The sequence below is a fragment of the Procambarus clarkii genome, chromosome 43, assembly GCF_040958095.1.
Source record: "Procambarus clarkii isolate CNS0578487 chromosome 43, FALCON_Pclarkii_2.0, whole genome shotgun sequence".
NCBI classification, from domain to species: domain Eukaryota; kingdom Metazoa; phylum Arthropoda; class Malacostraca; order Decapoda; family Cambaridae; genus Procambarus; species Procambarus clarkii.
In genome coordinates this window covers 23,264,442-23,290,429 of record NC_091192.1, presented here as the reverse complement: position 1 = coordinate 23,290,429, position 25,988 = coordinate 23,264,442, and the positions used below count along the sequence as shown (strand labels likewise).

Below are 25,988 nucleotides of genomic sequence, written 5' to 3'. Positions count from 1 at the left end.
ATCAAGATTACTAATGTTAGTGGTCCTCAGGCAAATTCAGGTAAACTGGGTACCACTGTACATTACTGTTACCTATTAGCTTAAGATAAATTAGGTTAATTAATTGCTAGTATTATGCATCTCACAGAAAATTTATTATGTAAAATCACAATTAAAAATAAGCATTAAAATTCTCTGTTCATATATCCTGTTAGTATAGCCATAATTAACCACAATATATGAGTGTATAGTTTTATACATAATACAAGAAGATATACAAAAAGGGTGATGGACAGGAGGCACTGAATTACAAGCCAGTGTCCCTAACTTGCATACCATGCAAGTTGATGGAGAATATTGTGCGAAAAAAACTAGTAGAACAACTGGAACGAAAGAACTTTGTAACATAACATCAGCATGGGTTCAGGGATGGCAAGTCCTGCCTCACAGGATTAATTGAATTCTACGACCAGGCAACAAAAACCAGGCAAGGAAGAGAGGGCTGGGCAGACTGCATATTTTTGGATTGCCAGAAAGCCTTTGACACAGTACCACACAAGAGACTAGTGCAAAAGCTGGAGATGCAGACTGGAGTGATTGGGAAGGTACTCCATTGGTTAATGGAGTGCCTAAGCAACAGAAGACAGCGAGTCACTGTGAGGGGTGAGGTCTCAGATTGGCGAGGCGTCACAAATGGAGCCCCACAGGGATCAGTCCTTGGACCTATACTGTTTATGATATATGTAAATGATCTCCCAGAGGGTATAGACTCGTTCGTCTCATTGTTTGCTGATGATGCCAAAATTATGAGGATTAAGACATAGGAAGACAGTATGAGGCTACAAGATGATCTACACAAACTGAATGAATGGTCCAACAAATGGCTGCTCAAGTTCAACCCAACCACTTAGGCTGGACGGTAGAGTCTCGCTTCATGCGAGATGTAGTTCGACAATCTCCAACCATCCAAGTGGATGGGCACCATTCCTTTCACCCGTCCCATCCCAAATCCTTATCCTGACCCCTTCCAAGTGCTATATAGTCGTAATGGCTTGGCGCTTTCCCCATGATAATTCCCTTCGTTACCGCCTATTACATAATCTCTGAGGTGTTCCAACATTTATATATTTAAGTCATCGTCTAGAAGTATATCGTTAACATTGGCAGGAAATAATGCCATTCGTTGTACATGCAGACGAGAAGTCACAATAACATGGCTGAAAAATGTTGACCAGACCACACACCAGAAAGTGAAGGGACGACGACGTTTCGGTCCGTCCTGGACCATTCTCAAGTCCATTCTCACAATCGATTTGAGAATGGCCCAGGACGGACCGAAACGTCGTCGTCCCTTCACTTTCTAGTGTGTGGTCTGGCCATTCGTCTCAAGTAACAATAAGACTCGCAATACGCCTTGCGAGTCAAGTTCCATATGGCCATGCTGGCTGCCAACCTGCAGATACTGTATATAAGACCTAATGCCTTAACTATATGGAGGAATACAAGACAATATGCTGTATCTTTCTCTGCCTGTCTATTGATAATGGAAAGGGAAGGAAAAGGAACTATCAGAGGAAAAGGCGCCAAGCCATTACGACTATATAACACTGGGAAGGAGTCATTATAAGGATTTCGGATGGGACGAGGAAAAGGAATGGTGCCCAACCACTTGGCCGTCGGGGATTGAACGCCGACTTGCATGAAACGAGACCGTCGCTCTACCGTCCAGCCACAATGCGAGAAAAACACTTATGTATCACTGATCACATTACGCTACATTCTTCCTTGTTACTTGACGTTTTGTTCTTATTGGACTCATCCCTTCGACTTTTGTTTTCATTTGAGAAATGACTGGCCATAGCAGCCGCAACGGCCACTCCCGCCACGCCGACGGTGACGGCCACCTTCCCCATAGTGCTGAGCTCCTCTCCGCCCGTTGGTTGTCGAGCTGCGCTCAACTCATATAATCTCTTGTTAATGCTCTTGCGCAAGACTGTTTTAGTGCTGCTGAGATCCGTACCAACATAGTCCTCTAGACTATCCAAGACAAGTGTGCATGCTTCCAGTAGCTCATAAAGCCTCTCTTTTACTTCACCGCTTGAAATCCCAGACTGATCAGGGTAATGAACAGCGTTATTCCTTATTTTTACAAGATTTGCTAAATTTTTATAAAGTGGCATGGAGGGATTCAGTCCACACAGTTTTTGCTGCACCGCCCAGTGTAAACTGATGTCAAAGACTTCGGCTGCAGTGTCGATGTCATAACATCCAGGCCAGTCACAGGAGTCCAATAATAGTCGCTGATCTGGATTGAAATGCTTCTTGTAGGTCAGGTCATTGCCAAAACGTTTCTGCCAGTAGCGATCAGGGCTGAGACGCCCGCCCTGGTACAGAAGGGTGGTCACTCTGTACATGACCCGCTGACCATCCTCCAGCACTGCACCCAGCCACAGTTGAAACTTGCTGAAACCAAGACGAAAACTTTAATGTAAGTCAATATTTTAGCAACTTTATATACAACGTTGTTGATATATGTTATTATAAATAACAAGAAGCTTATTGAACTACTCGGTTACATACTTATGGCTCTCATTAAGGACCAACTGACAGTCAGAGTTTCAATAAGCCAAAACAAATCGCCAAAGTAAACAATTTAATAAATAATTTAAAATTATGAATGCATTCCTCTCACATACTGGATGTATTCCCTCTGTTCTCTATTTTTAATAATAATGACTCTACTACCAACAAGCTGTCGAATGGCTTACAAAACACCTTGAACTGGCAGAAGAGTTGACCAGACCACACACTAGAAGGTGAAGGGACGACGACGTTTCGGTCCGTCCTGGACCATTCTCAAGGCAGAAGAGATTTCAAAATTCCACATTGTGCATAACTATAACTGTTAAACAAATTAACAAGCCAAGCGAGCCATCTTGTACCAGTTTTGATGGTAACAATTAACCAAGGTTTCGGCTTCCCTCGCCCACACCCCCGTGTATCGTGCATCAATCAGCCCGTCCTCCAAACAAAGACCCAAAAGTGATTCCATGCACCCGCCAAACCCCCTGTTTATGAATGAAAAACGGTTTACACACGACTCACAACTGATGACGTTCGAACACTTCCGGAACAAGTGCTTCACTGACGACTTGTGTTCGAACCACAACGCTGTAAATGCTTCACCCACGTACTACAAATACAAATAATCGCCAACAGAAGCTAAACACCTAACCTAACCTATGACTATATATGCACAGTATGCTAATATCTTATAATATTTATTTATATTTGAGACAGTTCCTGTTTTGAATGAACAGCATGTAAAAATTTATGAATGCGTCTGTGGGGTCGACCGCTGGATGTAATGGACCTGAGTCGAGGACGGGTTGCAGATCTATTAGCCCGGATCTAAATTTATGCCTCAATTAAAGGCATACATTTATACATTGTCTTCAAGACACCAGCTACCCGGTGTCTTGACGACATTTCAACTATCAGCAGCAAAGTAGTTTTAAAGTGTGAGTAACTTGGTGTGTTTAACTTAGTAGTTTAATGCAATCAGCACCATTTTGCACCCGCAAGATAACGTAAATTGTAGTGGTTGACAAATGTTAATGTTCTTGTTCGATAAGCTGTTCACTTTAAGACATTTAAGGAAGCCCCAGCTGTGTCTGGGTACAAGTGACAGGATGAACAACCCAGCGGGTTTTCTTCCTATTGGGGAGTGTTGTACATGCTGCTATGTGAAAGGATGATAGGCGCTGCCCAATACTGTCACGCTATAGCGGTATGTCCACTCACAGGATAAGTGACGCTGCCCAATACTGTCACACTATAGCGGTATGTCCACTCACAGGATGAGTGACGCTGCCCAATACTGTCACGCTATAGCGGTATGTCCACTCACAGGATGAGTGACGCTCCCCAATACTGTCACGCTATAGCGGTATGTCCACTCACAGGATGAGTGACGCTGCCCAATACTGTCACGCTATAGCGGTATGTCCACTCACAGGATGAGTGACGCTGCCCAATACTGTCACCCTATAGCGGTATGTCCACTCACAGGATGAGTGACGCTGCCCAATACTGTCACGCTATAGCGGTATGTCCACTCACAGGATGAGTGACGCTGCCCAATAAACTGGCTCCTCGGGGCAATATTTAAAACTATGGATTACACCGTATCAGACTGACAGAGGGAAGGTTTCTGAGTACAACCTTGAAGACATGACGTGTTGCTGTGTCCGGCTTGGGAGGCGGGGTCGCTGCGTTGTTTTAAGGCAATGAGTGAGATCATTGACGAGTCCCCTCTACGATGATAACTACCTCCTCTCTCGCTCACGTGACCAATTCAGGATAAAAGCAACGCACCCCGCTGACTGCTGGCCCCGGCACCAGCTCACATCTGTAAGGTACAAAATAGGTGCTGTAGTAATCATTACCGACGGCACCGCTCCTGTGCCAGGTAAGTTACGGGCTCACCATAGCCCGTGCTACTTGGAACTTGTTCCGAGTACCTGAATCTCTAAGAACAACAACTAATCATTACCACTACACTCGTATATGGTAAAGCAATTAAATACACCTTCATTTTGGCTATTAAAAGTTATAAATTGTATCAAAATAACTGAAAAAGCTGGATATATATATCAGGGCAAAGCGAACGAGAGAGCAGTAACAGTGGTGTATTGACCCACAGGAGCAGATAAGTGTTGCTGATAGGATGTGACTGTTGACTGTTGAGTGTGCCTGCAGGTGACTGATGACTGTTGAGTGTGCCTGCAGGTGACTGATGACTCCTGAGTGTGCCTGCAGGTGACTGTTGAGTGTGCCTGCAGGTGACTGTTGAGTGTGCCTGCAGGTGACTGATGACTCCTGAGTGTGCCTGCAGGTGACTGTTGAGTGTGCCTGCAGGTGACTGATGACTCCTGAGTGTGCCTGCAGGTGACTGATGACTGTTGAGTGTGCCTGCAGGTGACTGATGACTGTTGAGTGTGCCTGCAGGTGACTGATGACTCCTGAGTGTGCCTGCAGGTGACTGTTGAGTGTGCCTGCAGGTGACTGATGACTCCTGAGTGTGCCTGCAGGTGACTGATGACTGTTGAGTGTGCCTGCAGGTGACTGATGACTGTTGAGTGTGCCTGCAGGTGACTGATGACTCCTGAGTGTGCCTGCAGGTGACTGATGACTCCTGAGTGTGCCTGCAGGTGACTGATGACTCCTGAGTGTGCCTGCAGGTGACTGATGACTCCTGAGTGTGCCTGCAGGTGACTGATGACTCCTGAGTGTGCCTGCAGGTGACTGATGACTGTTGAGTGTGCTTGCAGGTGACAGTAAATACACATAAGTTTACTAACTTTCCTCCAGTTGTTCACTCTCACACCTCCATGAATATGTAAACTTCAAATATGGCTCCGCAGGAAACGTGTTGAGGAGGCGTGCAGCACGTGTACGCCTGTTGTTATAGATTCAGCTTCTCGGAACAAGTTCCAAGTAGCACGGGCTATGGTGAGCCCGTAACTTACCTGGCACAGGAGCGGGGCACGGTGTACACCTGTTGTTTTAGCTGTTAAAGAAAACAGATTTGAAATTAAATTCCTATGGATACCATCACATGTTGGCATCTCAAGGCATAACACTGTTGATATGCTTGCAAAGACAGCCTAACCAGTGGTAGAAATTGATATGGGTGTTTCATTAGCAGTGACAAACAGAATACTTAAACAAATATCTAATGAGGATCTCACAGACCTAACAAATTTACAAAGACCGGAAAGTTGTAGCATTAAATATTATGATAGATATCGTGAGGAGACATTCACATATGGGACTAATAGAACAAGAACCCGGCAATGTGATGTTATAGTGGCCAGAATACGCCTGGGATATAGACGTATCTGGCAGCTTTCTCAAAACCCAAATGTCGAGTACACAATGTGTCAACTTTGTGAAAGTGTCGAGTACACAATGTGTCAAGTTTGTGAAAGAATTACTATATGAGTACTGGAACACTTGATGATATATTGGACTTGTACCCAAGATTAACCATGTAATGTATCAATTATACAATGTATGTATGTGATGTAACTATATAACCTGAGCTTGTAAAAGCACCTTCATCACCTTCAGTGATTAAGTGCTTAATTGCACACTAGTTTCTCTATCACCTATCTCATCCTGTCAGAGTAAAAGAGACAAATGTATGTGAATGCATGTGTGTGTATATATATGTATATGTACGTATATGTGTGTGTGTGTGGATGTATATGTATGTGTATAAAGTATATATGGAAGCTGATCAGAATTACATTTCACCTTTGTAAATGCACATTAATGACACTATGTAAAAGACACATCGAACACTTTATGTAGGGCATACGTAAATCTGTGTATCTATGTATTTACGTATGTAGGTTAGCTTAGCATTTTAAAAGCACCGAATCACCTTCTGTGGTTGAATGTTCAATAAACCCTTGAACTATATGTTTAACACATCTCTCACCCTGTCCATGGAGGACAGAAGAAAATGTATATATGCTGGTTAGCATTGTAAATGTGTGGCCACGTCTGTGGTAGAAAATAATAAAAAAAACTGCGAGAGCAGTATTATGAGCACACACACACACACACACACGTGGGCACGTGCACACATCTCCACCTCTGGTACGTGACTGGGAAGTGAGGATCGTTAAGAGCCTGCCGCGTTATCATTGAAACCTGATAATATGGATTAGTTCAGTGTAAGTATTTCACAATAAATTCTGTTGAGATTTGTTAAAGTAGTTTGAAATAAAACTAGTGAATTAATCTTAGGAGCTGCCTGGGTGGCGCTGTTATTTTCCTAACTCTGATAAATATGTAACGATACAACTATTATAATTTTACTCAAAGAATCGTTATCATCTCGCGTTGTATGTTGCTTACTTAAAGGTACTGGCAAGATAAGCTCTCACGTTATTTATTTATTGAATTTATTTACACAAACTCTTCAAAACACCAATTACAGTATATATATTGAAAACGATAACCAATACATAGATCACATCTTATTGGTCCATTTTGCTGTGAAAATCACAAATATGCGGTTGTATTCTAATGTACTTTTTATATTAATTAGCAACTGTGGCAGTCATCTTGATATTATATAAACAGTGAAGGAGGCGATCAACTGAACCAATCAGCTTATTTTCTCCTATCAGCAAACTGTCCTTTTGTTGACACTTGGTTAATCATACTGCGTCGTGTGGTCATATCCGCTAATGTGCACATCAAGCCTAGGAAATATGATTTTGGTCCGTGCAAATTTTGGCAACGGGCGTCGGATACTAATACTAATAATATACTAATACTAATAATATAATACTACTACTACTACTAATAATAATAATAATAATAATAATATTACGAATACTAATACTAATAATAATACCAGATAATACCTGGTTATTTTTTATTTGATTTTTTGATCTTCAAGGTCAGACGGACCGCACAGCCTAGGATGTAGGTGCTCTAAAAGACGATCCCACGAAAGTTTTTTTGTTAGGACCCATATCCCAGGCAAGACCTACCTTCCTGGGAGAGGGCGTCGTCCCAGACAGTTCTAAGAGGGGGGAAGGGACGTCCCAGGCTGACCGCCCTGCAAAGATCTCTTGTACACCCTGAGGGGGAGTATCTCCTGTACACCCTAAGGGGGAGTATCTCCTGTACACCCCGAGGGGGAGTATCTCCTGTACACCCTGAGGGGGAGTATCTCCTGTACACCCTGAGGGGGAGTATCTCCTGTACACCCCGAGGGGGAGTATCTCCTGTACACTCTGAGGGGGGAGTATCTCCTGTACACTCTGAGGGGGGAGTATCTCCTGTACACTCTGAGGGGGGAGTATCTCCTGTACACCCTGAGAGTGAGGATCACCTGTACACCCTGGGAGGCAGAAGAGATAATCCCTAAGGTACTTCTCACCTGCTGTTAGTACGAGGCGGTGATACTGGCGTGGGAATCCTTCCCTAATAGGTTAAGAACATGCATGTATTAGCGTCAATAAAGTCCTCGTCCTTTGTCCTCCACGCCTCTGTGCACCTTTTCCTCCTCCCGACGACTGCCTGAGTTACTGTTGTCACAACAAACACACTTGTGGGTTGAGTGGTGGTGTTTTACATCACGTATTCTATGAAACGCGAATCACATTTAGCAACTAAATGATATCCGAACTTATACAATGGGGGATTGAATCAGGAGTCATGGGCTAAACACGCTCTTACACTGGCACTGTTTACATCAGCATATCGTACTTTATAAGTGCTGTGATGGAATTAATTAAATATTTAATTTCAAAAGGTACAGATCAGATTACAGTGGTTACTTAATAGGTACAGTATTTGTATATTTTATAAAGCAAATAAATTATCCACAGTGTTTCGGGTATAAATTAAGATGAGTATTCAGTTTTACATAAACTGTGTAGTACTTAACACAGAGAGATGTTAAGCTAAATTCCCTAAAACGGTTGATAAAGGTCAAATTAACATTATATCACTAGCCATGGCTACTCTAAGACAGTTAACACAAGTACCAACTTGCCGTGTTCAGACCTGGGTCCACCCAACAGGTGGCGACATCTTCAACAGGTGGCAGAACTATCATACCTTCTCTCGACTGACCATTTTCTATGTCGGTTTATTATGCCTTTTGATTACTACGCTATAAATGGTAGCAGACAGGTTACAAAGGCTTATTTCCATGTGTTTATGGGCTCAAACGTTTAGCTAAGCAAATTAAATCATGTTCGTTATGATAATAATTATAATTATGATTGTGTAACGTACGTTTATGTTACGTTGTTGGGTAAATTAGATACAGTGTATAGTGAGTTTTTATATTTATTTAGTTGTCTTAGTTACAGCAGTCGGTTGCTGGCAGTGTCGTAGACGTTGAAACGAAACTTGGAGCAGAGCAGAGAGCTGAGTGAGTTGCGGAGCTCGATGCGGAACTGTGAGTGTCTGAACTCAATGAAGCCGAGAGCATGACAGTTCGATGCGGTAGTAGTCTGCTGTCTTCTCTATGTCGAAGTTGGGGCGTCTTAGGGTCAATTAGACCTGCATACACCGAGTGCTACATTCTTGAGGTTGAAGAGGTGTGGTAACTCCAAAGGGTCTGTACTGAAGTTAACTGAATCACTGTGGAAATTATACTGATGGTTATTCGATTGATAAAGATTAAGCCACCCAAGAGATGGCACGGACATGAATAGCCCGTAACCCTAAAGTTATTCGCTTCTTGATTGCTTGTATGATTAGAATACACCTCATCTCATTATCCTCCAATAAGTTGGAAGGAATGTTAACTGTAATTAGGGAAAAGATTTGAGTTCATCATTAGTGCTAATGAAAGTTGCCATTAAGCTAATGAGAAATTGGAGCGAGTATATTATTTACTCGCTACAATTATGATAAGATACCACATGAAAAACTGGTAAAGAAATTACAGGCACATTGAATAAATAGAAGAATACTAGAAAAGGATAAAACAAAGAAAACAAAGAGTGGTGCTAAATGGGAATGAATCTGATTGGAGAAATATGGTAAGTGGGGTACCACAGGGGTCCATTTTGGGACCAACCCTTTTTGTCATATACATCAGTGACACAGATGAGAATATTACAAACCACATTATTAAATTTGCAATGTCATAAAGATTTATGATAAAGCGGGAAATGATAATGATGTTGAAGCCTTGCAAAGAGATCTGCAGGAACTCCATAAATGATCAGATGGCTGGCAAATGCTTTTTAATATTGACAAATGCAAGACCTTGCATGTGGGGCATAACAACCCACGCTACAACTACCAAATTAATATTATTACATTACAGGAGATTGATGAAGAAAATGACCTTGGAGTCAATATCCACCACTCAATGAAAGCTGCATAGCAGATAGGAACAACAGTTAAAAAGGCTAAACAAACACTTAGAATAATCAAGAGTACCTTTGACTTCAAGTAAAAGAAGGCAGTGATTCAATTGTATAAATCTCTGGTACGCCCCCATTTGGACGGTCTCCAAGCATGGAGACCATATCTTCAGAAGCATACAGCTGCTCTGGAGAAAGTGCAACACCGGGACACAAAAATCCTTCCAGTGCTAAGTCAACTCACGTATCAGGAACGGTTGAGAGCCACGGGGCTAACAACACAATAAACCAGGTCGGATCTTTTTGAAACTTTTAAAATACTGAACGATTTGGAGGATGTTATATCTTGAGGTTATCTTGAGATGATTTCGGGGCTTTTTAGTGTCCCCGCGGCCCCGTCCTCGACCAAGCCTCCATCCCCAGGAAGCAGCCCGTGACAGCTGACTAACACCCAGGTACCTACTGCTAGGTAACAGGGGCATAGGGTGAAAGAAACTCTGCCCATTGTTTCTCGCCGGCGCCCAGGATCGAACCCGGGACCACAGGATCACAAGTCCAGCGTGCTGTCCGCTCGGCCGACCGGCCCCCCTGTTGATCAGAAAAATTTCTTCTAAAGGTCAGCTGGTCGACGACCGGGCCGCGGGGACGCTAAGCCCCGGAAGCACCTCAAGGTAACCTCAAGGTAAGGTCCTTTTATCCGACAATCTGCTGCAAGGTTGATGATGAATAATGAATTCTGTTAATTTGCTAGTTGTGACGTGGATTGTTATGCCCCACACATGCAAGGTCTTGCATTTATCGATATTAAAACGAATTTGCCGTTCTTATGACCATTTGTGGAGTTCATGTATTTATTTATTTATTTATTTATTTATTTATTTATTTATTTATGCATATACAAGAATGTACATAAGGAATGTGAGGATACAATTATGGTAATTACAGTCTTGTAAAGCCACTAGCACGCGCAGCGTTTCGGGCAGGTCCTTAATCTAAGAAAATTTTAAGGAGGTAAATACTTGCAAAATTTATAGACAAAAAAATTATAACAGATTACATGGAATGAAAAAAAAAAAGATGAGAGAAAATTATAGGTACAGTATATTAAAGCACATAGGTAGCTATGATTGATTGCAATGACAGCTTAAAATGGTAGTTGACAACAAATTGGTAGGCACAATACAGCAGAAACAATATAAGATTGATTGCAATGACAGCTTGAATGGTAGTTGACTAAAATTGGTAGTCACAATACAGCATATGGCTAGCACATAAAAGAAGACAGCAATGAACACAAAGATAAGGTTGTTTGATATTACATAAAAATTAGGAGATTGGGTACCACTAGGTACAGAGCAAATTTAAAGCTCAGTGTAGGAAACTAAATAGATGAAGTTAGGTACTTTTTGGTTTTGCTTTTAAATAAGGCAAAAGTTTTACAGTTTTTCAATGCACTAGGGAGTGAGTTCCATAGACTAGGTCCCTTAATTTGCATAGAGTGTTTACACAGATTAAGTTTGACCCTGGGGATATCAAAGAGATATTTATTTCTGGTGTAATGTAGATCTCTTTGTAAAGTCTCAATCTCATTTTCACTTCCCACTTTACCATAAGTCTTAGTGTCATCTGCAAATTTGATTATGTGGTGAGTAATATTTTCTGTCATTGATGTATAATGACAAAAGTACCCCACTTACCACATTTCTCCAGTCAGATTTATTCTAATTTAGCACGACTCGGGTTTTCATTGTTTTAACCATTGTTTTATCCATTCCAGTTTTCTCCCATTTATTGCAAGTGCCTGTAGTTTCCTTCCTAGTCTTTCATGTGGTACCTTGCCAAAAGTTTCAACAAAGTCCATGTGATTAGTCCATAATCATATACTAATCATTATATGATTACATGTTGTTATTATGATTTTATATTATGCAAAGATAGGGTACCTGGGTGCACCTAGGTTTTTCCTCTCTCTCAACTTTCAAATCCCCCTCTCCTTAACTCTCCACCCTCTTTTCTAATCTCCGTTTCTCCACCTTTCTCCCCCTTCCCTCTATTCAAACATTTTTCGCCTCCCCCTCCCCCACTTTCTTTCTCGGAAAATGTAATATTTCGAACCGCTGACACTGCTAAATATATCTACGGTAAACACAATCTCTATTTCAGATTTGACTTTATGAAAATTGCAGGGGGGGGGGGGTTAAGGGGCGCTATAGATGCCGATTTGTAGCACTGGGGCCGCCCCCGTCTGGCCTGGGGGGCGACCAGACGGAGGCGGCCCATAACCCCCCGAAAATTTTCTGGCCAGACGGAAAATGCAGCACATGTAAGGTGCTGCATTTTCCATATCAAAAATCATTTGCCAGTCTTCCGACTATTTGAGAAGTTCATGTTCATCTGTTTGTAAAGTCTGGATATAATTTTCGCTTCTTACTTTATCAGAGATCTTTATCAGATTTATCAGATTTCTGGAGATCTTAGTGTCTTGTGCAAATTTGATGGTGTGGATTGCAATATTCCCATATATGTCATTGATGTTTATGACAAAAATGGATTGGCCCCAAGATGGAAGCTTGCGGTACTCCACTCATCAAATTTCTCCAGTCAGATTCATTTCCATTTTGAACGACCATTTAACCTTTGCTTTGTCCATTCTAGTATTCTACCATTTCACAGGATGCAACTCACAACAGTTAACTAACTCCCAAGTACCTGTTTACTGTTAGGTATACAGAAGCATTAGATGAAAGGAAACATGCCGAGTCATTTCTACCGTGCACGAGATTCGAACCCAGGACTCCCGACTGAGTCGAGAAAGAACCCAACTGTACTACAGAGATCCTTTGATTACTGTTGCCCTTTTCTGATGTTGGCACAAGATCCTGAGTAATCTCATACAAGATCCCATACATGCAAGCTTCACTAAAATTGCAATTGCTTGTTGTATTAAAAGCTCCTTTGATGTACTTGTTTGTCATTAGCTAAATAATTATCTATACAGTTGTCAGTGCTATATATCCATTAACAAATCTATTAAGGGTATTGACTAATAATAATTGATCGTATATTAAAAAAAACATACAAAACATAGTACAGTTGTGGACTTTTACTTTACTTTAACTTTAATTACGTGCAATGGCAAGTTACCATGTCAAAGTGGTGACGTGCAATGTCACTACTTTGATGTTGATGGCTTAATAATTATCAGTTTGAGTTTAGCAATACAGGAACAATGTGTGCAAGCCCAGAGAGTACTTGGTCGAGTAAGGGTCCTTTTATTTATATTTATATACAAGAAGGTACATTGGGTTTTTGAGGATACATAGCATGGTAATTACATTCTTGTAAAGCCACTAGTACGCGCAGCATTTTGGGCAGGTCCTTAATCTAACAGATAATTTTAAGTAGGTAAATTCTAGAGGAATTAATAAAATGATAACAGATACATTGCAAGAAAAAAATGAGATGAGAGAGATTAGTAGGTATATTAAACCACATCGGTAGCTCTGATTGATTGTATTGATAGCTTGATAGTAATTTAACAAAGATTAATAGGCACAAAACAGCATATTGATAGCACATACAAGAAGACAGCAATGATCATAATGGTAAAGTTGTTTGGATTAGGTACATAAAGATTGGGTAGCACTAGATACAGTGCAATTTTAAGGCACAAGGTAGGAAACTATGAAGATGAAATTAGGTAATTTTTAGTTTTTTTTTTTTTTTTTGAATGAGGCAAAAGTTGGACAGCTTTTCAATTCATTAGGGAGTGAGTTCCATAGACCAGGTCCCTTTATTTTTGGGGATTGACTCTGAGGATATCAAAGAGATATTTATTTCTGGTGTGGTGATAAAGGGTCCTATTACATGTGTCCAGGGAGAGTTTCAGAGCAGGGTTTGCATTTAAGAACAGGGTTTTGTAAATATAAGTGACACAAGAGAATGTGTGGAGTGAGTTTGTTTAGCATGTTGAGGGATTTAAACAAGGGGGCTGGGTGTTGTCTGAAAGCAGAGTTTGTTATCTCACAAACTGTTATCTCTCAGGTTATTATTCTGACAGCAGATTTTTGCTGAGTGATGATGGATTTGAGGTGGTTTGCAGTGGTTGAACCCCATGCACAGATACCATAATTAAGATAGATATAGATTAGTGCATAATATAGTGAGATGAGAGCAGAGTTAGGTATATAATATCTGATTTTGGAGAGTATACCAACTGTTTTAGAGACTTTCTTAGTTATGTGTTGTATGTGGGTGCTGAAGTTGAGTCTCTTGTCTAGGAATAGGCCAAGAAACTGACCCTTCTGTTGGGTAATCCTTATTGACAGGCGTCACCTGATTCCAAATTACTTTGGTCGTGAGAATCACTCCAATGCAAGAAATGGGTCCTCACCAAAATTTGTATGGCTGAAGGTTTGAAGGCGTTTGGGCTTGGGGCTGTATGTGCCGAGGGCACTTTAGTTGGGTGGCATTATATAATAATGTTTTACACAAACACCGTCATAAAACCTAATGTTTATTTACAGAACTTACTTACTAATATATAGGTTGCTTACATTATTCTATGATTGATGTTAGAAAAGCTAATATCACATTAGAGAGACATCGGGATGCCTTAATTGACCGATCACATGGTTCACTTGTGGCCAATCCTGTATTAACACTTTCTTAGACAGTAAATGACAAACGGCTTTCCTAACACTGCTGGTTTCAAGGGAAATACAAGAGTTCCTTCTGAATACTTAGAGAGTCAATATAATGGCATGCACAGTCACCACAGTAATGACCTGTCAAGCTGACAGTCAACATAACATATACATATATCTAAATGTGTTGTGTGCATAACACACATTCACTGACAGGATGAACAATCATGAGTTTAGTTAATTTATTATATGCCCCATACCCATCCTGTGGGCAGTAGTGGAAAGGGTTACAGAGGCACATAATAATAATACAGTAATAATAATAATAATAATAATAATAATAATAATAATAATAATCTAAATGCAAGAAGGTACAATGTGTTGGTGAGATTACATAAGATTGGTATTTTTACATTCATGCAAAGCCACTAACACGCATAGTGTTTCGGGCAGATCCTTAATCAGTCCTTTTCGATCCAGGTCCTTATTAGGCAAGATGAAAAAAGGTACATTGTAGCATGGTTATATATATCAACAAATAAGTACAATATAAGTTGACAGCAATGATTACACTGGTAAGGATATATGTATTAAGTACTAATATTGGGGAAGTGGGTACTGTAGTACAAGATGAAGTTTGAGTTTGAAGCATGAGGTAGGAAACTATGAGGATGAAATTAGATACTCTTTGGTTTTACTTTTGAATAGGGAATAGGTTGGACAATTTTTTAATTCATCAGGGGGTGAGTTCCAAAGACTGGGTCCTTTTATTTCCATGGAGTGTTTGCACAGATTTAGTTTGACTTTTGGGATATCAAAAATATATTTATTTCTGGTGTTGTGCTCATGGGTTCTATTACACCTGCCAAGGAAACGTTTCAGATCAAGATTAGCATTTAGGAACAAGGTTTTGTACATGTAAATAGCACATGAGAATGTGTGGAGTGAGTATGTTCAGCATGTTAAGGGGCCCAGCAATCAAAAAATATTAAAATTGTGAAAACTACTAATAAATGTTTAACAAAATTCCAACTTATTGGCTTCAGCATCATGAAAGTTTCATCCCAATATTGATTATATTGATTTTAGACATGTTTTTAAAAAAGAACAGCTCCTATTAATTGGAACTGATGGATAATGCAGTAATAAAGAGATGCACCTGTCCGACACTCAAAGAAGAAGATAGTAGTAAGAAGTGTTCACAAAGTGGATATGCAGTTGGTGCCTTTATAGCATTGCTGAGTAATACATAATAAAACAAATAATAATAAGTATGTTATTATGCTCTGTTTTGTTATATATATCATATAAATACAATGCCCAATGTTAATATCTGTTATTTTCACCAGTGTCCACAAATGTATTTTTTTTTTATTTTTTTTGTCTTCCTTTGTGTATTATCTGATTTTGTTGCAATTTTTACATCCTGTAGAGTGCATACCCGTCCTTAACTATGTCAAGATACTAGAATTTAATTGGTCAACAAATACATCAGCCACAACTGGCAAAACTTGGTACTTGGACTTTTTTTTTTGGGGGGGGTGGGGAAGAGGTGATATTTCAGATTTCAAACCATTCTCTTTGTCTCTTTAGGGTTTTTTTTTATAATTAGGGACCAGATTAGGGCTTTATCACTTATATAAAGTATACATACATCCCCTAAATCATTATAATTATCCCTATATCTGTTTTTCTTCATTTTTTCTTTACTTCATTTCAACACATTGATCTACAACTCGCATATTCAAGTACGAATAAAAAACCATGTTTATTAAAACATACAAGTAAATTAATGATTTAGAACTACCTTATTCATTGTCATTAACTTCAAATTCAATTATCTTTACAACTAGAGTTTCCACTTTGAGTCGGCATCAAAAATCCAGTTTGACCGATTCTCGCCATTTTTACATAAAATGGGCACAGTCGTCTGTTCTACAATCCTATTTCATTGTTTTTTCATAAACCTTAAATGTCGAGTTATAAATTTTTTGGTATACAATTTGGCGCATATATCAAATGCCATACCTGTATTTGACTTTTTTTTTACAGTAAACTATACTGAATCCTATAATAATAACTAATAAGAATGAAGATTATATGCTCTTCTGAGAGCCTAATAACACCAAATGAACAATTTGTGATATTTAATATTTGATGCTCATTTAAAAATCTTAAATTTTTAATATTTCTACAAATATTTTTCATTTTTTGTTTTTCCACGTTACGTTGGCGATTATTTAGATAAAGTTGGAGCATGTGCCTAGTAGATTATGTACAAATAATTTGAAAGAGTTTGAGCAAGGTGCAAAATTTCATTTCCTGGCCCCCTTATGGGACTTAAACAATAGTGAAGCGTGTTGTCTGAAGAGTTATAGTTCCGATAGATTTTTGTAGAGTGATGATGGGCTCTAGATAATTTGCAGTGGTCGAATCCCATGCACAGATACCGTATGCAAGAGGTATAAATTACCCCAGTGCAATGCGAAGAGCAGAATGAGGGAACAATCTATGTTGGAAAATATACCAACCATTTAAGACTTTTGGCTGCGTTATGTGGGTGCTGAAGTTGAGTCGTGTCTATGTATAGGCTATGTATAACTTTTCCCCCTTATTTTTTTTGACAATGTTAACATTGTCTACCTGAAGTTGAATTTCATTTGGCAATTTACTACCAAATAAAATATAGTACATTAGGCCTTATCTATGTTCAGCGAGTTTGTTGGTAGACATCCACGAGTGGATTAATTCATTATCGACAATATTTGGCAAGTTTGGGTCAGAATAGAGGAAAGGTAGTATTGTCAGCAAATAGTATAGGTTTAAGAATGTTACAAACATTTAGCAAATCATTGATATAAGAAATAAAGGGCCCCAAGATGCTGCCCTGTGGCATTCCTACTGTCAATGGTAGATAGGGGGGGAGGTCAAGTTATTGATGGCTACATAATGGTGCATCACCAAGAAAGGAACTAATAATCCAGAGCTAGGCCTCTGATACCATGGTAAAGTTTAAGAGGTAGTTATGATTTACAATATCAAAGGCTTTTCACAGGTCAATAAAGAGGCCAATTGGGAACTTTATTCTGACAAGGGCTTTATGGATTATATTGAGCAGCCTAATAATGGCATTGGCATCCATTCCCAAAAGAGTACCAAACTGGTAGGGATTTAATAATGTCAAGTTTTTCAAAGTAGAAATAGAGCAGTCAGTAAGCGATTTTTCAAATATTTTTGAAAATAAGTATCAAAAAGAAGGCACCAAACCAGGAAGGTTGTAGCACCATCAAATGAAAATTTTTGAAAGCATCAGCAGATTTGATATTGGTCTGTAATTTAGGTCAGCTGTCTTGCCCCTTTTGAAATGGCCTCACTCTTGCTTTGAGGATATCAGTAAAAATAAGACTGATTTGTTGAATAGCAGCGCTATGGGTAGAGCAGGGGGAGGGGGCCCCCCAACACTCATACCAAAGACTTTCACTAATATGTTCCCAGCTGTGGTTTGAATTAGTGATTGCGATTGATTGTGAATGATTGTGATTGAAATGATTGAATTACGAATGTCTGTCGGGCTGACTGGCAAGATGAGTAGTGATAGGATAGCTGCTGATGCGACTTGGTGACATCTGTCTGGGTCTTTAGTAATTTTCTGGCAAGGTCGACACCAATTTACAGAAAGCAGATATTGAATTCGGTTGCAAGTGTGTAACCATCTTTGGAGATTTTTATCCATTTGTAATAATTATTATCCAGGTATCCAAGGATAGATCACCTTCAGTGTTCACCTGACCCAATACAAGATTTCAGACTTGGGCAAAAATTTTGTCGAATTAATTCAGTCAAAATCTACACGTGTGCTGGGACTTCCAGGCTATGCACTAGGAGTAAGCACAGTCAGAACCTAAAGAAAAGCATTCTCTGCCACATGTGGGATAGTACGAGATGGAGCGAAGAATGGCATTGAGCAGGGCAAGTTTATAGCAGTAAAAGGACAAATTTAACATGAAAGCAAGAGAGACAAAGGTAGTAGCAAGTTTCCAGTAAGGTCTTAAAATGAAACTTGCCCCATTTTTTTCCCCAATAAGGCAATTCTTGAAGTTTTAGAGGTAAAGGTCACCCTTTCCCCACCAACCCAGGTATATTAAAGTGCAGAAAGATCGCCTTTTAGTATGGCAAGTGAATGCAAGTCAGTCTACCAGAATTTAACAACAAAAAATTGTGCACTTTGTGGATGCATTTGGTCCAAGGAGAATATGGAGGAGGAATTTACAAGGACATGCCAGAAGAGTAGTCTTCTGGCCTATATGCAAGGAGAATTGGCCAATTCTGGGTGGATGATTGATGTACACACTTTAAATTCTGTATCCACTCTACAATTGTTAAATATTTGTCAGCAAGGAGAAGGGTGTACAGCAGCTGTGGCTACAAAATTACCAAGATGTAGATGGCAGAATTTAAGAAAGAAAAAATTGCCTAGAGGGTCTTCCTAGTTTGGTAAGGAGGGAGAGATGGTGGCAGGGGACAGGACAATGCATGGGACATGTAATGAGGAAGCGAGAGATTTTTAGCCCAGAGAAAGAATCTCTCCAATCTGTGGCAGTCATCAAAAGGTAGCACCAAGCTGGGAAGACTAGCACCATCTGTCCATTATCTTGAATAATCTAAATATTAAAGACTATACTAAAGAATAGAAGAAGAATAAAGAAGAATACTAAAATACTAAAGAATAAAGACTATATTAAAGAATATTAAAGACTATACAAGAAAAAGAGATGGTGTGCAGTTTGTTCGTTTTAACAAAGCCCACGACCTTGCCAACATTCACAGAACATGACTGGGCAGATTTCCAAACTAACTTTTTTTTAAGGGGGAGAGGGGACGTGTGAAACAGAACAAGTAAAATGGCCTTGGCTGCAAGTTTGACAACTCCAATGTGGTTGAGAATCTACCAAAATTTCATTGGGTGATGTCTGATAGAAATAAAGAAGCATTTTATTTCTACCACACATTTCAGATAATTTAATAAAGGTAGACAAGGCACAAGGGCAGAACCAGAATACAGCACACTATTACTCATGTGATCAGGATATTACACTCAGAATTTTTTTTTTTCTTTATAAACATTTTAATAGAATCGTTTCCCCTCAGCAAGGGCAAGTTTATAGTCAAAAGTAAAGAGTTAATTAATGAACTATGGCAACAAGCCAAGTCTAGGATGCAACTGTCAATATTCTATTGATAAATGCCCAAACAACAAGTTGTATACTAAACCACATTAGGTTGCAGCTGTGCATCTGGGAACCAGCTATAATCTGTGCATAATGTAGAGCAACAGCATCATTTGGATTGATGGCAGATTGGTTGAACTGTAGGTGCATACATGGTGTTGTCGGTTCAGCATATTTCCAAGCATTGTCCCACACCTAGAATGAAGAGTCAACTTTGTATAAAAATGCAGGTATTAAAGTACAGGTATATTTTAAACTTTACTAAAGGGAATGGTTTATGCAAGTCTTTAGGAACTTTTATGAACTCTTTTCTTGATGAGAAAAAATGCACTTGTACAGTGGTAATTTTGAAGCACACCATTTAACCTTACCAGGTACTGGGTGTGTCAGTGTTTAAGGAGAAGGCTGGAAAAAAGTTGCATAGTTAAGCGTAAACAACTTTAGTAATAATTAAGCCAGTCTGGCAAGTCATATGGAAGGGATACCACCTTTACTGGGTATCAATAGACATGTACACAGGAGGCAGAGTCTTATAGCAGGTACTATTAAGAAAATAGCATCAAAATATTTTAACAATTAAAGTTGCCAAACTGAAATTTGGAAACAATCAAGCCACATCAATCTTTGTGATATTTGTAGATGTTCAGTAACCCCTTTCCCATCTTGGTAGGAAAAATATTAAGAGGGCAGTCTACTCTCTAGGCCTATGAATTTAAACCAACATTGAATAGCCAATTTTAGGGCATTTGGAAAATATAAAATTGGCAAGTCACATGGACAATAATACACTGAACTTTGAATCAAGAAAGGTGGGGAGGGAAAAGAGAAAAAAAAAAAAAAAAAAGTTGTGTTCAACATACCTTTTCACAGAAGTTCCGGGCTGTCCTATAGATTTCTTTAAATGTTTGACAGGTAGAATTTACGGGGCAGTAATTTGTCAAGCAGCTTCCTTTTGTTGGGCAATCACCCGTCATATTCAACCACCTGAAATTGTTGGTCCAATTGTCTGTGCAAGTGACATCGTTGGCAAACGCAGTAAACCAAAGCTTACAATCAATGGCACACAGGGGGACTGTCCAGTATCTTTCCCGCCGCCACGAGCGATTTTCCTGCAGGGAAAATTTATTTAACGTTGCAAAAGGAACTAGCGAGCCAAATCTCTTACATGTCTAGACAAATTTATTTTTTGGAAAAAAAAAAAAAAAAAAAAAAAAAAGCCACTATGCCATTTAAATGCTTAGGGGAAGTCACTTTCAGAATACCAAAATAAAAACTTTATAAAATAGCCTTTTAAGTTTTGCACAATGTTAAATTTTTAATGATTAAAAATAATTGTTTAAACGTGTTTAAGTTATTAAAACAATGCAGAAACCCTAGTTAAATAAAAGTCCTTTAAAATATAGAATTTAGATGTTCTGCAATATTTACAGACACGACCCATGGGCCAACATTGGGTGAACATTCGTAAAAGCAGTGATCGAGCACGAAATGCCGTTTACATTCCGAGGACATGGACTCTACTCGAGAACAGTGGTCATAATTGAAGTTGTAAGGACTAGACTTGTGAAGAAGTCTAGTAGTATTCTCTGTACAGCAGGACCTATTCTTCCACTGATGACACTAAAAAAATCAAATATAAAAAAAGAGGTACTTTCTGTTAAGCAATTTATCATTTAGGTAGAAAGGATATCAAGTTTGACTACTGTCAAAAGCTCTTTACAGCTAAAAGCATATTTTTGAAGGCTTCAGATTTTTTTTTTAATCTACTGTAGTGACAATATTGTACATTAAAAAGCAAGACGTTAAAAGAAATTATCCATACCGTAGTAAACAGACTGCCTTCCGGTCCTGGTGCACTTTTGTGATGTTTAGAATCTATACAAGTGTTTATTAGAGTATCCACATCTCTACTTCTGAGCCATGGTCATGGTCACGACCAACGTTAAGCAGAACATTCTAGGACAAAGATAAAAAACTAGGTAAAAGTCATCTATTGAAGTTTCTGGACTAGCTTGTCAAGGACAAACTAGTATGTCTATAGACCTTACACAGTATACAAAATCAACCAAAATAAACTTTAGTATAGCAAATGACTAAGTACAGTACATGTCTCGCACTCTCCGGAGCACATTATTAAGGTTCGAGCACATGCCAAGGACTTTACTTTCAAGTAGACGACATACCAGATTTAAGTAAATTCAAGTTGTCCTAACTAGTGTATATTCAAGACCTTTGTTTACACACCAAGTGCAAAAGTTCAATTAGTTTTAAGCTTTTTTTTTAACCTAGTAATAGTTATGGACTTCTAGGTAGTATAGCAAACTTTTACACTTTCAGGTTATAAAAAGGTAATTTTGCTTTCAAATTAAAGTAAACAAAATGTTATTTTCAACAGCAACAATCTAGGGTTTATACTTTACTGTAGCGAGTAGATTATCCCAATAATATACTCGCTCCATTGTTAATATTCCTGTCAACCTTTGGAGATGAAAGAGGCGAGGCGTTGCCCGGGCAACACGGTGAGGTGTTGCCCAAGCATATAAGCAGCAGAATAGCAAACACTAACCAGAGTCTACTTTCAAGTGTAGTCTAGAGCAGACACTTGCGAGATACTGTACCAACGCTCAGTGCGCTCAACTCACACCAACGTATCACCTGTGTACTTCTGTATATTCGACCAAATATATATATAGTATCTTAGTGTCTGTGTTTATTTGTCACCATACTTTACGTAACAATAGAACCGTTACATTACCATAGGACCATTTGTTAGTCAAAGTTACGAAATTCACATCAATTTTGAGACATTAAAGATTTTTTGGTAGAGAAATAGTTTAATCAATAGTTCACAGCATCAATATTTTGCTAGCATTCTCTGGGGAGGAATAAGACAACTTAATAAATAATGGCCAGTCGAGGTTTAGACCATAGATGCACAGATTCAAGAAGTGGATTAAAAGGTAGTCAACGATTAGGAACATCACGATTTAATTAACAATAGAACGCTTCACTCAATTTCTCATTGTACTTTATTTGAAGTCTGAAAATTATATGGGAAAGCTGTGGCAGTGTGAGGTGCAAAGTTTGATGGCAATACTTTGGCCATGTTTGAGAACAGATTTTCAAAGTCTGGAGAAATAGAGTAACTCCAGACAAGCCGCCGGCTTCTGGGCCATGTCGAGACTACTAGAGATGGTGGCTCCCTTGGGGAAGTCCTTTCTACACCAATACCACAAAGTTTCCCCCAAACGAATATAAAACCCAATTGTATCGCCAAGACACCGCGGACATCATACAACGAATCTCAAAGACATCAAGCAGTTTGAAACCACACCTCCCCGCCGCCTTTCATTACCTGACGAAGGTCAAGGGAGTGTGACGGAAACCTGCCATCATTAACACCGGTAGTGTAGAGGGGACACCGGTGGTGTAGAGGTGGAGGGGAGAATGATGGTGTGATCGTGGTGGGGAGCCCCTCGTCGCCTCGCTGTCTCGCTCACTCGAGCTTCGAACACACTATGGTCGGCCTCGAGGGGGACTGGTCAAGTCGTCTGAATTTTGTAACTAGCTCATCAAGATTGTAACTTGCTTAGCTAAATGAATTGTGGGGTTTAGTCCCTGAGTCCATTATGTGCCTCTGTAACCCTTTTCACTACCGCCCACAAGATGGGTATGGGGTGCATAATAAATGAACTAAACTAAACAAGTCGTCTACTGTAATTTCGGATACCGGGCTAGAAACAACTTCGTTCACTGAGAAATTTGTACTTCCAAACCAATTTGTTCGTATATGCGCTGGTTTGTGTTCGCTGCTGTTCTCGTCTGAATAAATACATAACACTTCATCATATAATTATTAGCGCTTCCATTAACAATGCTTAGCGCACTGTTTGTATTACTTTGTTTGTTAACAAAGCGCTCTCGTATCAGAGAAGGGAAGGGAAGAGAACTCTCAGGGGGGAAAGCGCTGTAACGTACGGTTATGTTACGTTGTTGGGTACATTAGATACAGTGTTTAGTTAGTTTCATATTTATTTAGTAGTCCTAGATACAGCAGTGTCGTAGACGTTGAGACGGGGTTTGGAGCAGAGCAGAGAGCTGAGTGTGGCCGGAGTCGCGGAGCTCTATGTGGGAGAGCGTTGTAGCTCGATGAGGTCGTAGTCTGCTGTCTGCTCTGTCGAGGCTGTAGCATCTTGGGTCGATTAGAACTGTATACGTCGAGTGCTACATTGTTGACTTGAAATTGTACTGCTTTGCTATTCGATTGATTGATTGATGATAAAGATTAAGCCACCCAAGAAGTGGCACGAGTATGAATAGCCTGTAAGTGGTGACCCTTTTGAGCCATTACCAGTATTAAGAGCTGATACTGGAGATCTGTGGAGGTGTAACTGCACCATGCGTGACGGGAGATATCTCCCGAGGTTTGCAATTCTCAAATCGCTTGCTTATATACGGTGACTACACCTCACAATAAGATAGGAGGGCAGAAACCGTTACCTGTAAATAGGGATAGGATTATAGCTTGTGTAGTTAGTGCTAATTAGTTATGCCATTAAGATGATGAGATAATGGAGCAAGTATAAGGCTTACTCGCTACAGTGGTGAAGCCTCACTTTGATTATTGACTCCAAGCATTGAAACCTCATTATCATAAGATACCCCCTCGGTACCCCTACTCAAATCTCTGAATATGTTAGACATTAAGTCACTGCACATTCTCTCATGTGTATTATACATATATAAAACGCTAAACTATAATGCCAATCCTGATCTCAAAAGCTTCATAGAAGGATGTAACAGAACCCATGAGCACCACACCAGAAATAAATACAGTTTTGATATTCCTAGAGTACGACTTAATCAAACTAGAAATGCTCTACAAATCAAGGGGCCCAGAATGTGGAATGACCTTCCCAACCATGTTAAAGACTGTACCTCTCTCAACCAGTTTAAGATAAAAACGAAGCTATACCTAATAAATTCCCTGTAACCTACCTTACCCTTCTATTGTCAACCAATGTCTGTTTTTTTTAAAGAGCGCTGTTTGTCGACATAATTGTATTTGTGCTGCTTTTTCATCTATGTTTTCATTTCTTGTTTTCATTCTACTCATTATGCTCAATTAGTATTAATAAGCTTGTCATTTAAGTTTATCATGCCCGAAACGCTTTGCGTAATAGTGGCTTTAGGCATTGCATGCACTAGCTCTACCTATAAGTCAACCATTCTTTGTAAAAATTTATTGTATGTATGTACCTTACCTAAATAAACATTTTATTTTATTTTATTTTTTTATTTTTTATTTTAAGATATAGTTTCACCGAAGAAAGTTCAACACCGGCCGATATAAATATCCCAGAACTAAGTCAACTCTCATACCAAGAATGGTTAAGGGCCCACAGAGCTAACCTTATTTACTTATTTATTTATATACAAGATGGTATAACCACACTGCAAACCACGCATGACAGAGCGGATTTCACCGAAGCGTTTAAAACACTGAATAATTTGGAGGATGTTGAACCAGACAACTTCTTCAAGATGTCAGATGCAACACAAACAAGGAACAACGGTTTCAAGCTTAACAAACCTCAATGTAGGTCTGAAAACAGGAGCTGCTTTTTAACCCACAGGGTTATAAACCCATGGAACTACCTACCCGCCGAAGCCGTAAATGTCAAAACACTGTTGAATTTTAAGATCTAGCGTGAACAAAATCATCAAAATAAATGGGGGGACCTATGACAGGCCGCCGGCTTCTAACAAGAAGCGGCTTCCTGTCTTCGTCGAGGCCACTAGTGTTAGTGAATCATAAGAACATAAGAACAAGGTAACTGCAGAAGACCTATTGGCCCATACGAGGCAGCTCCTATCTATAACCACCCAATCCCACTCATATACATGTCCAACCCGCGCTTGAAACAATCGAGGGACCCCACCTCCACCACGTTACGCGGTAATTGGTTCCACAAATCAACAACCCTATCTATAACCACCCAATCCCACTCATATACATGTCCAACCCGCGCTTGAAACAATCGAGGGACCCCACCTCCACCACGTTACGCGGTAATTGGTTCCACAAATCAACAACCCTGTTACCGAACCAGTATTTACCCAAGTCTTTCCTAAATCTAAACTTATCCAATTTATACCCATTGTTTCGTGTTCTGTCTTGTGTTGATACTTTTTTAGTTAGTTAGTTTAGTTCATTTATT

General features: G+C 39.5%; 3 protein-coding genes across 6 annotated transcripts; all 3 read right to left on the bottom strand.

Annotated features, from left to right (window-relative positions):
• Nucleotides 1-112: 112 nt before the first annotated feature.
• Nucleotides 113-8,242, bottom strand: LOC123755827 (uncharacterized). Of its 4 annotated transcripts, none has more exons than XM_045738682.2 (3): nucleotides 7,946-8,242; nucleotides 4,204-4,390; nucleotides 113-2,442 (listed from the first exon to the last, which is right to left on the bottom strand). In XM_045738682.2, exons 2-3 carry the CDS (start codon nucleotides 4,212-4,214, stop codon nucleotides 1,743-1,745), a joined length of 711 nt encoding a protein of 236 aa, XP_045594638.1. In that variant the 5' UTR covers nucleotides 4,215-4,390; nucleotides 7,946-8,242; the 3' UTR covers nucleotides 113-1,742. The 4 variants fall into 4 exon arrangements, with proteins under 4 accessions (XP_045594638.1, XP_045594639.1, XP_069156209.1 ...); XM_045738683.2 differs by lacking the exon at nucleotides 7,946-8,242 and adding an exon at nucleotides 6,488-6,642; XM_069300108.1 differs by lacking the exon at nucleotides 7,946-8,242 and adding an exon at nucleotides 6,431-6,639.
• LOC138373695 (uncharacterized) lies at nucleotides 4,635-5,330 on the bottom strand. The gene has a single exon (XM_069340049.1). It carries the CDS (start codon nucleotides 5,328-5,330, stop codon nucleotides 4,635-4,637), a length of 696 nt encoding a protein of 231 aa, XP_069196150.1.
• A 6,154-nt stretch (nucleotides 8,243-14,396) lies between the features above and the next one.
• LOC138373694 (folate receptor beta-like) lies at nucleotides 14,397-23,160 on the bottom strand. Its single transcript, XM_069340048.1, has 5 exons — nucleotides 23,123-23,160; nucleotides 21,590-21,680; nucleotides 21,196-21,387; nucleotides 20,628-20,876; nucleotides 14,397-19,962 (listed from the first exon to the last, which is right to left on the bottom strand). The coding sequence occupies exons 1-5, from the start codon at nucleotides 23,158-23,160 to the stop codon at nucleotides 19,750-19,752; spliced, it is 783 nt and encodes a 260-aa protein (XP_069196149.1). The 3' UTR covers nucleotides 14,397-19,749.
• Nucleotides 23,161-25,988: the final 2,828 nt, after the last annotated feature.